The 15,347-nt window shown below is 35.0% G+C and overlaps 1 protein-coding gene across 1 annotated transcript in view; it reads left to right on the top strand.

Annotated features, from left to right (window-relative positions):
* Nucleotides 1-3,803: 3,803 nt before the first annotated feature.
* Nucleotides 3,804-15,347, top strand: part of GFPT2 (glutamine-fructose-6-phosphate transaminase 2) — a gene marked incomplete at its 5' end in the record, with an annotated part of 31,220 nt that continues 19,676 nt past the window's right edge. Inside the window, 6 exons of the mRNA XM_044659815.1 lie at nt 3,804-3,915; nt 6,044-6,142; nt 6,780-6,905; nt 9,888-9,946; nt 11,977-12,111; nt 14,202-14,263. Of these exons, the coding sequence (XP_044515750.1) occupies nt 3,804-3,915; nt 6,044-6,142; nt 6,780-6,905; nt 9,888-9,946; nt 11,977-12,111; nt 14,202-14,263 (593 nt within the window). The remainder of the gene's footprint in view (nt 3,916-6,043; nt 6,143-6,779; nt 6,906-9,887; nt 9,947-11,976; nt 12,112-14,201; nt 14,264-15,347) is intronic.

Here is a 15,347-nt window from a genome sequence, read left to right as displayed (position 1 = left end):
ATTTTATTTGGAATTTGTTTTTGCTATTTTGAGCTGATGAAAGGGAGATGATCTTTGATGGTACCTTTAAGTCATCTTGCAGACCTACGCTAGATAACTCCATTAAAGAGAAGTTGTTTTGCAGTCGGAACTGGAACTTTTTATTCTGGGAGCCCTAGACCTACTTATTTGACCCAGGCCTAGAGATAAGACATTCTCATTTTTTTTTTGTTTTTTTTTTTTTTCCAACTCATTTTTGCTGAGCTCAATTCCTATGGGGCAAGGGTATGATTGTTCTTTCCCAAGAACTTTTTGTATCCTTGATATGAGGAAGGGCCATTGTCTTCTGGCCTGACTTAGACTAGGACCTTCACTGTTCTTCAAATTTCAGTGGGTCCAGTGGCAGCCTGGTCATCGGAGTCTCATCAGTCTTTTTATTGGTCGATGAATCTCCTGGGAAAGGCTTCGGACTTTAAAAGCTACCAGCATAGATGATTCTTAAAAGAAATTCCAGCGCTCTAGAAGAATACATAATTAGGAAATTTGTATTTTTTATTAACAAAAACACTGGGTAAATGCTATGTTCATAAAATACTAGTAATGATGCATAATGAGAATTAAGTGTAAAAGATGTTTTATTGAGGAAAGAGAAGCACAGAAGAGACAAGATGGAATAGATGAATCTAGAACTCTTCATTTGGAAGACAGTAGAGATCTGGTAGCCCAACCTCATCATTTTACAGATGGGGATTCTAAGGCCCATGGAGGTTAATTCATGTGCCCAAGGTTATACTGGTAGTAAATACCAGAGGTTTGATTTGAACCAAGATCCTCTGACTCTGGATTCATGGATTGTAGGTGAGGAATGAAATATATGTTGCAGGCAAGACAGTGAGCTAAGTTTTTAGTTTTTGTTGAACTATCCATCTTTGTACTCCCTTTATACAAAGGAAGATTCTTTCGAAGTCAAAGGGTTCTTATTGGGAAATTGGGATATTTATTAAGGCACTAGTAAAAGAAAAATTTTTATAACTTTACATTCAATTGATACCAAATATTGGTTCCAAGGCCAAAGGGGTGGGCAATGGGGATTAAGTGACTTGCCTACATTTACATAGCTAGGAAAAGTCTGAAGCCACATTTGAACTCAGGACTTCCTATCTCTAGACCTGGCTCTCTATCCACTGAGACACCCAGCTGCTCCAAAACATTTTTTTTTAAAAAGCAGAACACTGGAAATCTTGAAATAAGGAGAGAGAATTGGATTGAATTACTGGTTCCAATACTTATATGACTTCAGACATGTCTAGGAGCATTAGTTTTTTTCACCTATAAAATGAGGATCATTATACCTGTACTTCCTAATATAGGATTATTATGAAGAAAATGCTCTACAAAATAATAAATATAAATAAATAAAAGTACAAAGAAATATCTGCAAATAACATATTATAATGTAATATGTAATAACAAAAATTTAGATTTATGTTATAATAATATAATTATATAAAAATAAAAATAAAATAAAGATATATGAATTAAGGTATAAATGTGAGGCGCTTTTACATGAGTAAAGAATACATTATTTAATAGAAAAGAATACTGTTTAATGTTGAAAGTTATATTTGTTACTTTAAAAAAAAAAGGGAGTTTATTTGCTGCCCAGCCTGAAGCTCTCATTTTCATAGACTTTAGTGGCTTTCAAGTCTCAGCTTTTGCTGTGCCGAGGCATAGCTTGAGTTCCTTAGAAACAAGGATCCTTTAACAATTATAGCACACTGGGAACATTGTCAAGGCAAGCCTCCAAAAGGCTGTTTTCTGCAACTCTATAGTCGGAAAGACGCCACATTAAACATACGTGCCTGACATATCTCTATATATATTGTGAAATTTGGCACAGAAATGAGTGAAAGATCATAACTGAGAAGAGTAGTACATCTGCCTTTGGGTGCAGGGAAAAAGTTGTGTTTTTAAATGTTTGTATAGCTGGTGATCATTTATGGTTATTTGCCACTTGTATAGGATAGCAGTTAGTTAATATACAACCTATTTATTGAATTGCATGTAATATTAGGTGTTATTGCCAAGAAACAGATAAGAACATAAACCACTCGTGATACTATAAAAAGCATTTTACTAAGTTCTTTGGTCAGCAACATAACATCTCTCTCCTATAGCTGTAAAAAGATTGAATGCTAATTATTCTGGATCTACTGGAATTCAATTATGGCTTCATTCATTTGTTATCAAGAGACTGAATTTTGTGCAGGGTTTTGTGCTAGGCACTATGAAGAATATGAAGGCCAATAAAACAGTCCCTTGTTCTCAAGAGGCTTATAGTCTAGTGCCTGAATTTACATATCCTTCAATATATGAGAATCAATCTCAATTAATTGTGAATTTGGGAGATTTGGCAGTTAATATATTTATTCAAAATTGAATTGAATGATGCAGCTCGGTGGCTCAGTGGATAGTGGTCAGATCTGGAGATAGGAGGTCCTAAGTTCAAATCTGGCCTCAAACACTGTCTAGCTGTGTGACTCTGGGCAAACCACCTAATCCCAATTGCCTAGCCTTTGCCACTCTTTTGCCTTGGAACTGATTCTCAATATTAATTCCAAGACAGAAGGTAAGGAGTTTTTGTTTGTTTGTTGTTTTTTTTTACTGAATTGAAGGAGGCATAAGACTCTTAATTCTTTCAAGTCTAATCAAGCCACAAATTCATGTGTATAAGATGTACTGTATACAAATATAGTCAAAATCCAATTGTCCAAGTATAGATCATCTGCAAGATGTTTTAAATTCCAAATATAGCCATTTTTAATTCTAAGAGGCAGTATATTGCAGTTGATAGGGTGCTAACCTTGAAGTCAAGAAGACCTAGGTCCAAATGCTACCTCTGACAATTAATAGGTATATGACCCTAAACAAGTCCTGTATCCTTTATGTCTCAGGCAACTTCCTTGGATTTATTTTTGATGAGTCTTTTTTTTTTCAGTCATATCTGACTCTTTGTCACCCCACTTGGGGTTTTCTTGGCAAAGATACTGAAGTGATTCACCATGTCCTTCTCCAGGTCATTTGACAGATGAGAAAACTGAGGCAAACAGGGTAAAGTGACTTACCCAGGTTCACACCACCAGTAAGTTTCTGGGGCCTGTTTTGAACCTAGGACGATGAGTCTTCCTGACTCTAGGCCTTGCCCTCTTTCTACTATACCACCTAGATGCCCACTGTTATCTACCAAGTGGTGAACAGCTTGTCATAAGGTCCTCAATCTAGTTATTGGAAGGAGTACCCACACTAAGAGTTATGAATAAATCCAAATCCTAGATTCTTTGCCTATGCTTCTTTTTTTTTTTTTATTAATAGTCCACATAGTCTATTCTCTGTGTAGTTAGGAAAGAAAAATTCATTTGAGAATTAATGAAGCACAAAGTAATTAGGAAGGGAAACATTTTTAAAATAATATTACACATTCTAGTTTCAGATAATTTTGGAATTAGTTGTGCCAATTGCTTCCCTCTATTAATTCAAATGCATTATAATTGAGAATGCATAAAGCTAATAGGTCCTAGAGTTGGAAAGATCTTAGAAATCTGTTGTTCCAACCCTCTCATTTTATAGGATGAGGAAAAAGTTGCTTAGAGTTAAAAGATTTTTTTCATCCATGTCAATCTCACAGCCATGCCTTTTACAACACTCAGATATAATTTGGAAGTCTAGCATTTGTATTTCAATTCTGATATATGTTCTTCTCTACTGCATTCCTGTAAATATACATATATATTTTGTCTTTCTCCTTTTTCTCTTTTTGCCTTTTGATAGGAATCTTTGCCTATATGAACTACAGAGTACCCCGAACAAGAAAGGAGATTTTTGAAACTTTGATAAAGGGTCTTCAGAGGCTGGAGTACAGAGGATATGATTCTGCAGGTATGACCATTTTCTGTTAAAAATAAACATGAAAATATTTCCATATATTCGTTCCCTTTTCTAAACATTCATTTTCTTGTTCATACTCATGACCCAGCCATTTTCTGGTTTGTTTTTCATTAAAGCTTTCTGTTGAAATATAGTGCTAATGATTTTAGCCTTTAAATTAATCTAATCAATGGCTTAATTACAATCAGAGCATAGAAGAATAATACTTACATAGGTATTATATAGGACTACAAGGTTTGCAAAATACTTTACATGGATTATCTCTTTTGGCTGTCACAATATTCCAGTGAGTTAAGTACCACAGGTTTTATTATTCCCAATTTATAGATGAGGGAACTGAATCTCAGGGAAGGTAAGTGACTTGCCTCAGGTCAGACCATATCAGAGCTGATATTTGAACCCAATTCTTTTCTGATTCAAGGTCCCATACTCCTTACAGTCTGCTGCCTCTCTGGAAATTCCTTCACCTTCAAAACTTTTAAGCAGATATGACAAAGGTATTCCTTCCACTAATACTAATTTTAAAAAAAGACATCCTTCATACCTTAGGAGATCAATTAATCAATAAGCCCCTATTATGTGCCTGCCAGTGATTAAGCGAGGTAATAGATATCCAGAGACAAAAAGGAAACAATTCTTGCCCTCAGAGAGTTTACATTCTGTTGGAGAGATACATCCATACATACGTGTATACAAAATACATAAAGATAAGTTTTGAGGTTTTTTTTTTTAAAGAAAGGGAAACACTAGTAGCCAGGGGGTATCAAGAAAGCTCTCGTGGAGAAGATGGTACTTGAGTCAAGCTTTGAATGAAACTCATGCTGCAAAGACATGGACGTGAAGAAGAGGTGCAGGCCAGGCATGGGGAATGGGAGACAATGGGGAGGTATGACCATGGTCAGCCTGAACAAAATAATGGAAACAAGATTGTTTCAACAAAGTTCGGGACTTTTTAAAAAATTAGACCTGTTATTTTATTGGTTCAAGGTAGCTAGGAAGGTATTCTATAGGGAAGTGCTATGATCTTTTCTGTGTTTTAAGCAGTTTCCTTCCTATTTGTATTCTTAGAGAGTTGCCTGGACCCCTGGACCACTGTGAGCTTAAGTGGTGTAAGATTTAAATTAATATCAAATAATTCCAAGTATTGCATGTTATAAGATTCATTAATAATCACTTCAAGTAGAAGAAATAAAAGGACAAAAGTAAAAGCCTGAGTAAAGAAAAGTTTTCCCAGCCGGGTTCGTGGGAAAAGAGAGAGGGATGGGGTTACACACAAACTTTATCTACTTTATCTCCAAAACATAAAGACCTAACGTGAGAAGGAACATGGGAAGCTGGGATTTAGAGTCCTGGGGAGCAGATTCTAATTATACAGTGGGGTTTTTTTTTCCATGTTTGAGTGTAGAACTTCTTGATTCAAGAGTCCAACTCTCACTATTTAGCCTCTTTTCAATGAGTTACTAAAGTCAAAATATTCGCCATCTAGTGGCCAACTTTTTGTTGATGAGGCCATTCCCACTAAGTCTGGTCCACATAGGACATCAGATTCCTCCTGGAAACTTCTCCAGCTTAGAAAGGTTTTCTAAGAACCTTTGGAAAGTCGATAGAAAGAATTGAACTAGAAATCAAAAATCTTTCTATTAATCTAAAATGTATGAGAGATAAACAAATATCATAAGTGATTAAAAACAATTTTTACAATTATAAATTAATACATTGGTATTACTGGTAAAGAATTTGTAATTCTTTTACTAGATACTCCTGCTTAAATATCATAAAGTTAGTGCTAGAAAACTTATTATTTAAGCCATTGTATGATATGCATTTTACATTATTTTGTGTTAATGGTTTTGTTTCTAAGAAAACTAAGTGAGTTCATGAATGTTCTTATTCTACATATTCATCTGTATAATTTTCACTTATTTTGATGTTGATTATTGTAAATAAATATAGCCTTTTTAATTTAAGTTATTTCTATAAGATGCCTGGCCACCTTTATAGAATGGAAGCACCCAATGGACAAAAAAAGAGTATAACTTTATGTTCCACAAAGTTTTCTGATAATGAATGCTAAGCAAAAAAATTCAATGAATATGAATATAATATATCTAAATTACAGGTGTGGCAATCGATGGAAATAATAATGAAGACAAAGAAAGACACATCAAGTTAGTTAAGAAGAGAGGAAAGGTCAAGGCCCTTGATGAGGAACTTTATAGTAAGTGAAAAAACCTGAATTATCCTAATGAATTATGTTTGAAATATTTTGTTCAATTTATACTTATTATAAGAGATACTTACTCTTATCTAAAAACAGCAAAGCTTGAAGAAATAAGGAACAGATCTATTATCTGCAAAAAATATCTGTTCCAAAAAAAGAAAATGTTTCTGAGACTAAATGAAATTTAGAAAAATTTAGAAAAAGAGTGTTTTCTAACCTAATTGTAATTTTAAAACTTAAAAAAATATGAATGGAAAAAATATTTGAGTTAAAGTCAAAAGATCTCACTTTTAGTCCTAGTTCTATTACTTATTAGCTATGTGACCTTACTCTCTGTGTGATCTTGAGCAAATCATTTATCCTTTTTGGGTCTGAGTTTCCCCATCTGTGAAATGAAATGGTTAGACTAATTGTCCTCTGGGCTACCTTTTAGCTGTAACTCTATAATTGTATAAACTAGGCAAGTCACAGAACTTTTCTCAGGTTCTGTATGTAAAGTAAGGATAATACTTGGCCCTGCCTATTCCACAGGGTTGTTGGGAGCAACAAATAAGATAATGTATATGGCAGTATTTTATATACAGTACAGTGAAATGCAAACATAAGGGACTGCTATTATTATCATTTAATATAGAACAAGATGGAATGGACTTGAAGGTAGAATTTGAAACACACTTCGGCATTGCTCACACTCGCTGGGCCACTCATGGAGTCCCCAATGCTGTGAACAGTCATCCTCAGAGATCAGACAAAACTAATGGTATGTAATTTCAGTAAGAACCTGAAAGGTTTTACTGAACTGTTTTATGATTTGGAAAGGTTGGTAAAATTAGAACATTAGGCGGTTTCATTAACTTTCTTGTTCTTTGTGTTATTCTTACACTTTTCATTTATTCTGATGTTGATTTTTGATGAGTATATCTTGATAAAAATCAAATATCTTGAGTTTTGATGAGTAGTTATCTTACTGGGTGGGTACTACAATCCCAGGTTTGGAGTCAGGAACACTCATTGTCCTGAGTTCAAATTTGTCCTCAGACACTTACTAGGAGAGTGATTTGGGCAAGTCACTTAACAGTGAAACTCTGAGCCCTAGAGAAGAAAATAACAAACTACTCTAGTATCTTTGCCAAGAAAACCCCAAATGGGATCATAAAGAGTTGAACATGATTTATCTTTTTAAAAATCCCAGATAGAGAAAGTCTGTCATGAATATACTTAACTATGTCAAGACCTAGGAAATAAATTTATAGTAAAATCATATGCATTATGCAGGGGTTTGGGAAGAGAATCTTTTCATTCCTCTGGTTAAATTGAGAATTTTGAAAACAAAAATAAAACTTTTTTCTGTATTATCAACCTTACAGACTTCAAACGGTGAAGTAGTAGGTTAGAAATTAATTATGTTAATAAATCTGAATAGTTTGCTATAAAGAGATACAAGGGAGATCTTACCATTTTTGGTAAGACAATTTCATATTAGTTAATTAATATGAGGAAGTAATTGTTAGAGATCAATGTACCTCTGCACCACTAGGCAAAATCAATTAGTCCAAACCTAGAGTCAATCCATGAACTTGGTGTTCAAAGAGACCTCAGAGCCCAGTTAGTCCAGTGCTAAACATGGATTGCCTCTACAGCATACCCAACCAGTTTTCATCAAAGTTCTGCAACTGCAGAAGACACCACTCTTTGGAAAGGAAGTCCATTCCATCTTTTGTTATCTTGGTTTTTAGAATGTTTTTCCTTCAGTGCTGAGCCATGAAGCACTACAACTTTAGCATCTCTCTCTCTCTCTCTCTCTCTCTCTCTCTCTCTCTCTCTCTCTCTCTCTCTCTCTCTCTCTCTCTCTCTCTCTCCCTCTCTCTCTCTCTCTCTCTCTCTCTCTCTCTCTCTCTCTCTCTCTCTCTCTCTCTCCCCTCTCACTTTCTCACACACACAGAAGCATATGTATGTGTTTTGCAAAAGAGGCATTTCTACACAATAAAGAACCCAATGAAGTTTAGATGGGCACACAAAGAAACTATTTTATGTCATTTGCTCCTAGAGAGAATGACCTACAGCAAAGAAATACAACCCTAGAAGATCATGTGACTACATCATTTAATAGGTATATGGATTTACAAAACTGTCTGGGTCCCACATTTAGCAGAGTATCACAGTATACCAGAGAAAGATGGAACACAAGGGGGCAGTGAAGCCTCAGAGATTTTGGTCAAGAGATCATTTTTCTGGAAGATTTAGGACCTGACAGTGTCGTCCTGGATAGGAATTTGGGGTAGACCTTTTCATTAAAGTAAATGGGGAGATTAAAATTGACCTATAATATATATATATATATATATATATATTATCCTCCCCCCTAAATTGCCCAGATAGTGGCTGTTCATTTATAATGGAACAGTGGAAAGAATTCCAACTCTGAAAATGATCTAAGTTCAAATCTTTACTCTAACCAGTACTACCTTTCTGAACCTCAGAAAGTCACTTAAATTCCCTGGGCCTCAGTTTACCTGTCTGCAGAATGAGGAAATTTGGACCTTTAATGCCCCATCCTACCCTAGATCTATGTTACCTACCATACTTGTCAAGAATGTACAGCAACCATGCAGACTGACTGATTCACTGTATCTCTCAATACAAAAACCCTTGTGCAAATGTATAGTTCCTCCCACACTGGGAAAGTATGCCAGTTTCATAGTCTAGATGTTAGATTTTTATAAGTTCTATTGACCAAGTAAATCGAATTCAATCTTTCTTTTTCTTTTAAAAACACCATTTTTAGACATGAAAAATCCTTTTTTGTTATAATTAAAGAAATGGATTTTACCTTTTTTTTAAACCCTTAACTTCTGTGTATTGGCTCCTTGGTGGAAGAGTGGCAAGGGTGGGCAATGGGGGTCAAGTGACTTGCCCGGGGTCACACAGTTGGGAAGTGTCTGACGCCAGATTTGAACGTAGGACCTCCAGTCTCTAGGTCTGACTCTCAATCCACTGAGCTACCCAGCTGCCCCCCTTCTTTTGTTTTAATAGAAAATAAGTTATCTACTCTCTTTTGTTGACATAAATCTATTATTTTTCTTCCTAAAGATGCAGTTCTAAATTCACTTGTGTCATACTATGATCCAATTTTTCCTCAAGTTTTTATTAAATAAAAATTCCCTTATTTGATACATTCTCAAACACTTTTATCCTCTTATTATATACTCTGCTCTAAGTTCTCTATTCTGTTTAGTGACTATTTTTCTGGGTTTTTTTTAAACTCCAGTACAAGATAGTTTTTTTTTTTTTTTTAAGTATTTTTTTTTTTACCCTTAACTTCTGTTTATTGGTTCATAGGTGGAAGATTGGTAAGGGTGGGCAATGGGGGTCAAGTGACTTGCCCAGGGTCACACAGCTGGGAAGTGTCTGAGGCCGGATTTGAACCTAGGACCTTTCGTCTCTAGGCCTGGTTCTCAATCCACTGAGCTACCCAGCTGCCCCCGCAAGATAGTTTTTTTAATTTGAAATATAATATACTTTTAACAAATGTAGCTGAAACTTAATTTATAGTTTCATAAATTAGATTTGCGTTATATTAGAACAAATGAAGCTTCCTTTTAAAATATAATGTTTCTTCTAATCAGTTATTTTAAATGAGATAACTTGTTTTCTTGGGGAAATGTTCTGAGAATTACTCGAATATTATGTTATTTATTGTAGTTCATTCATCATTACATTTTAAATTGTCTTTTTCTTTCAGAATTTGTTGTTATCCATAATGGAATCATCACAAATTATAAGGACCTAAGGAAATTCCTGGTATGTCATTTCTAATCATTAGCTTAGAAGTTAAAACATTAATATACTGACCATTCTTTCTCATCATAGGTTTAGAGATAGGGACTAAAGTGAGTAAGATTCTCCTAGTTTACAAATTGTTTCTTTTGAAGAAAATTAGGAACTCTGGGAAAATGAAGGACTAGTAAGTAAAGGACTACTTAGTAAAATGAAGGAGTTACCATACTATCCTAAGATCAGTATCAACCACTAGTTTAGGAGTAGTGCTTCCAAATCTGGAATTTTGTTTATTTCACTGAAAACTTGTTTACATTCTCAACAAATACAAATAAATAAAATGTAGATTTGAATTTCACATAAAGACACAAATATGAATTATTTATAAGAATCACCCCTCTCCAAATGACTCCCATACTTCTTTTTCCATTCCCAACCCCTCCTCTGTTCTAGCCTCATATCCTTAACTCTACCTGAATGTCACATTTCCATAACTGATCTCATCATTTCCCCCCAGAAACCTGCTATTTCATTTCTCTCTTTCTTTTGATGTTACGACAACTAACCCAGTTATCTAGACTTGTAATGTGAGTGTCATCTTTGATTTTTCCCCTTCCCTCATTTTTTTCATATTCAGTCAGTTGCCACAGCCTGAATTCTACTTCTACAATATCCTTACACCCATTTCTCACTCTTTTTTACTATTTTAACCACCATAGTTTGAGCTCTTACCTAGACTTGAAGCTAGGGTATATAGAGTATTCAGAGAGGACCAGTACCTCTGATATAAGTGCTTGCCAAGGCATTTTCAGGGCTATACATGCACCTTTGGCATCCACTTTTACCCAACTCTCACTTGTATCCACAAGAAGCTGTAGCATACCAGTAGCCACATCTCAGTAAATCATCACAGGAGGTGGGCTAAACCAGGTTCAGTCTTCAAAGAGGTTTCAAACCCATCAGCAACTTTGGGGCATAACTACTGTTCCCCTACTCCTGCTGAAGCAGGCACTTTGGAGCACTTACAACTTGGTCAGACATGAAGATGCCAAGATCATCCAAAGGAGTTGATGAGGTCACCCAGAGAAAAAAAATGATATGACTCAGGAAGAAAGAGAACCTTGGGGATACAACCACAACTGGGATCAGATCTGGTTGATAATCCAGCAAAGATTGATTTAAATGGTCAGATAGGTAGGAAGAAATCAAAGAAAAAGTAGAGTAAAAAAACCCCAAAAGGAGTCAGTGTCTAGGAGGTGGTCAGCAGTGCCCAATGCTGCAGAGAGCTCTAGAAAGAAGAAAATAGAGGAAAAGCCCAAATAAAAGCATTAAGAGACCAAAAGATTGGTCGTTATAGAAAAAGCCATTTGAATTGTATGATGAAGTCAGAAGCCATTAAAGTCAGAAATCATTGAAAGGGGCTTTCCCCATTTTTTCCTTTTTAAGAAAGTGGAGGTAATGAAGACTGAATATAGACAGCTTTTTCTAGGACTTAAACTGTGAAAAGGAAGAGAGAAATGGATTAGAAATTTGAGGGCAAAGATCTGGTAATAATCTCTGAGAGTTAGCACGTAGTAGGAAAAGAATTGGATTTGCACTCAGAAGATCTAAGTTCAAATCCCACCTCTGCAATTTATTTCATATGTAACCTTGAATCCATTTAACTTCTCTGAATCTCTGTTTTCTCATTTATAAACTGAGTGTGTTGAATAACATAAACTCACTTCCATTTCTGTTTCTTTTTTTGCTATGAACTTAGGCTGGCATACAATAGACGATAGTCTTTGACTGGTCCTAAACTTAAAACCTTTCCAGTTTTGTAGATAACTCCAGAAATTGGTGGTCCTCTGGTGTGAGTTTCAAGTCCCTAAATTTATTTCTGTGCTAGATAATTGTACCAAGCTTAAAGAATATATTTATTTTTACCTAAAATCATTCTAAACTAATGTAAAGCAAGGTGGGGAGAAGGAAGTCCTGGCAAATCTATTATGATAATTGAGTTATGGAATGTATCAAAATAGTTATAATGTTGTATATACAATTAAATATTTCAGGAAACCAAAGGCTATGAGTTTGAGTCTGAAACCGATACAGAAACAATTGCAAAACTGATTAAATATGTGTATGATAACAGAGAAAGTGAAGACATCAGATTCTCAACCTTGGTAGAAAGAGTCATCCAGCAGCTGGTAAGTCAAGATGCACCTGTGTGCCATTAGTCATGCAGATACAGGCCTTTCTATCCACAGAAAATATCTTAAAATACCTCCTGTATTATATAAGATGATTGCTCATATAGGTGAGTAGCAAGGGAAGTCCTGGGAGATCAATCTGAGAAGATCCTGAAAAGATACATAGGCCTCCATTATGATCGATGGAATTTCTTCTCCAATGTGAAGTTTTAGCATACATTTGTGTTTCCAAAGTAATATTCTCACAAAAAGAAATTACTTCGGTAAAAAAGAAACATTAGCGTCTTTCTGCTCCTTTGCTAAATATGCCTAGGTTATATGACTTGTAAGAGCCTACTCTACACTGGTAAATAGGTTTAATTCAATATCAATAAAAATGTTATTGATAAAAGAATTATAGAATCATAATTGATCAATAATTATTTCAGTCTTAACTTCCATTATTCTATTAGAAATAACAATACTAGGAAATCCAAAATTAATCATGACGTCAAATTTTAGTGTCTTCAATCTTTTACCTAATTAATAGCTAAACCCTTTGGAACACTGCTGTCCTGAAATAATTCTCCAATTTGATCCTGCTTCTTCATTTAGCTAATTATTGAATCTCAAAAATGAAAGAAATCTTTCTTTTTAGAACTACAAGTAAAAAGCTAAAAATGTAACGATCACAATAAGATTTTGATGACTTTGTTCAATTGAAATCTACCTCTTTGCCAACAACCACCATTGATTAAATATTTGTTTCTCTCTTGGGTTTGGAAGAGGAAAAGGTATACCTACATTTTGGAGTACTTAAGTACGACTATCATTTATGCCTTATAATTTGGAAATTTCAATGAAAAGAAGCTTTGTTTTTGGTGAACAAAAAAAATTAACCCTTAAAAAAGAAGCTAAGGAGTGAGAGAGTAGGAATGCCAGCATAGCCAACAAATCAATATTGAGCACTTATTTTATTTTGAGCACCTTTTATGTACAAGACACATAATTGGTTCTGGAACCTATAGTGAAGGCCAGGGTATCTGGAAAGCAGAGGCCTCATCTTTTTCTTGTCTTCCCCTACTCCAGACACAACCCAAAAAGTCAAGAGTCACCCGCTTATTTTATAGATAAGCAAACTGAAGCCCAGTGAGAAAACACTCATCTAAGGTCATAGAATGGTAAAGCTGAGAGAGATAGGATGTTTGGTTTTTTTAAAACCCTTAGATAGATCATGAGTCATCAATGGTAGGTATCTCAGTACATGCCCATTGAAGAAGATACTTTAATCTCAATGAATACAGCTCACTTGTAGTCAGAGATAAGGCTGACCCTGGTAATCTTCCAGAGTCTTGTAGCCACGTTCTTTTTTTAAGGCTCTCTAAACAAAGAGGGCTTAACTATTCTCATAGTCGATGAGGTGAAGTCATTTCTACCCCAGCAATGTCATAGACTGTTTCCAGGAAGGTTTTTGGTTTGGGTTTGTTTTGTTTCCCATCTTGTTGCATTCAAACTGGGAATCCTTTTCAATCTTAGCCTTTTGCCAGCTTCTAGTTTGATAAAGCCAACACATTAAGGAAAGTTCTAATCAGAAACAGGCTGTCCCAGAACTCATTTTTTCCCGTGTTTCTGGAAAGGATAGTTTAAACTTGGGAACCTATCTGAGAACTCCAATTTCCCATCACATCTTGCTATTTAATTATGGTAAACGGGAATAGGATAGAATTGTAAACACTTAGAAACCTAAGTAGTCAACTTTTAAATCGCATGTAGAAATCTTTGGTAAATATATATTGCTTAGTTTAGAATTGAGGTGTTTTCCTGTCCTTTAATACATTCAAGATATTATCAGCAAACATCTCTTTTATGCTTATACTCAGCACAACAGCATGGTAGGCATACTTCATTAATAATATTTATTATTATTTATCAGATTTTATCCATCTCTTGACAAAGATTGCTTCAGTGATTTCTAGGAAATATTGATGTATCTACATGTGAACTAGAGGCTAATTACAAGATCTATTTCAGGCACATGCAGGTGATGCAATGTGACTCTTTTTAGCTATCTATGCATTTTCCTCCAGTCCTGTTATGTATAATTCCAGGAAGGAGCTTTTGCACTGGTTTTCAAGAGCATCCATTATCCAGGAGAAGCTGTCACTACCAGGTTAGTTTGAAAATTGCATTTCTATCTTATGTTGTAAAAAACAAATAGAAATTTGGGAACTTGATTGTATCACTTCAAAATTGTGCATTAAGTTTTAAACAACAGATCCAGTGTGGTCTTTTGTTCTTTTTTTTTTTTTTTAGGGGAAAGTGTTTGAGAATTAACACATAAATAAACTCGAGTAAAAATGCTTTTATTCATCATTTGAAAATGTATGTTTAAATTTGAATATGACCAACTTGAAAACCAGCTTTGGTTTTCTTTTTTCTTTCTCTAGCAATAGGACATCGGGAAGGGGAAACCAATGATAATAACAGGGCTGATGTACTGGTTGAGATTTGTTTAGGTTTCATTGTTTTAATGTTTAAAAAGTATTCTGCTCCTGTACATCTTACACAATCACATTTCTTTGATCTTCCGGCAAAATAGAAGAGGAGAGGGAATCACTCCTCTCCTTACCTTTATTGTGGCTAGAACCCTGTGGTTAAGGAAAATTGGTGCGAGAATCCTTTCTCTTTTTTTCCTGTGACTTTTGAGGGATAAGCCTATGATAATGAAGGAAGAAAAGTACTTATTCATGTCTGTGTACTGATCACCTAAATACAGAAGAGTAGCTATTGTTCAGACTGGCATTGCAACCTCCTTGGCCCTGGGACAATGTTTCTTCCCCCCAACTCATAATAATTTTGTTTTGGTTGGACCTATGATTTCATTGGTATAAAGAACTCCCAGTGAGAAAAATCCCACTTCGGGTGCAGATTTGAAGCTATTCTGCACCTTCTGTTTTAGGAGATTGTGAGAGGGCACTAAGAGGCTATGTGACCTTCTGAGAGTCACACGGCATATATGAGGAACAGAATTTGAAGTCATATTTTTGGCTTTATCTACTATACCATATTGCCCCTTTAAAAATATATCACCACATATTTAATAACGTGTTGAAGCTTTCAAAATATGTTTACAAATAAGATCTTCTCTCCTAATCTATGAAAGAAGGTCTTTTGTGTTGTCTGGTGTTACTCATCTAGAAGCGATAGAGCCAGGACCAGAATCCAGGTTTTCTGAAAGTAGAGAAAATGTTAAT

Source organism: Gracilinanus agilis, chromosome 2 (genome assembly GCF_016433145.1).
Source record: "Gracilinanus agilis isolate LMUSP501 chromosome 2, AgileGrace, whole genome shotgun sequence".
NCBI lineage: Eukaryota > Metazoa > Chordata > Mammalia > Didelphimorphia > Didelphidae > Gracilinanus > Gracilinanus agilis.
Note: the sequence above shows the minus strand (reverse complement) of the source record. Positions and strands in the feature narration are given on the sequence as shown.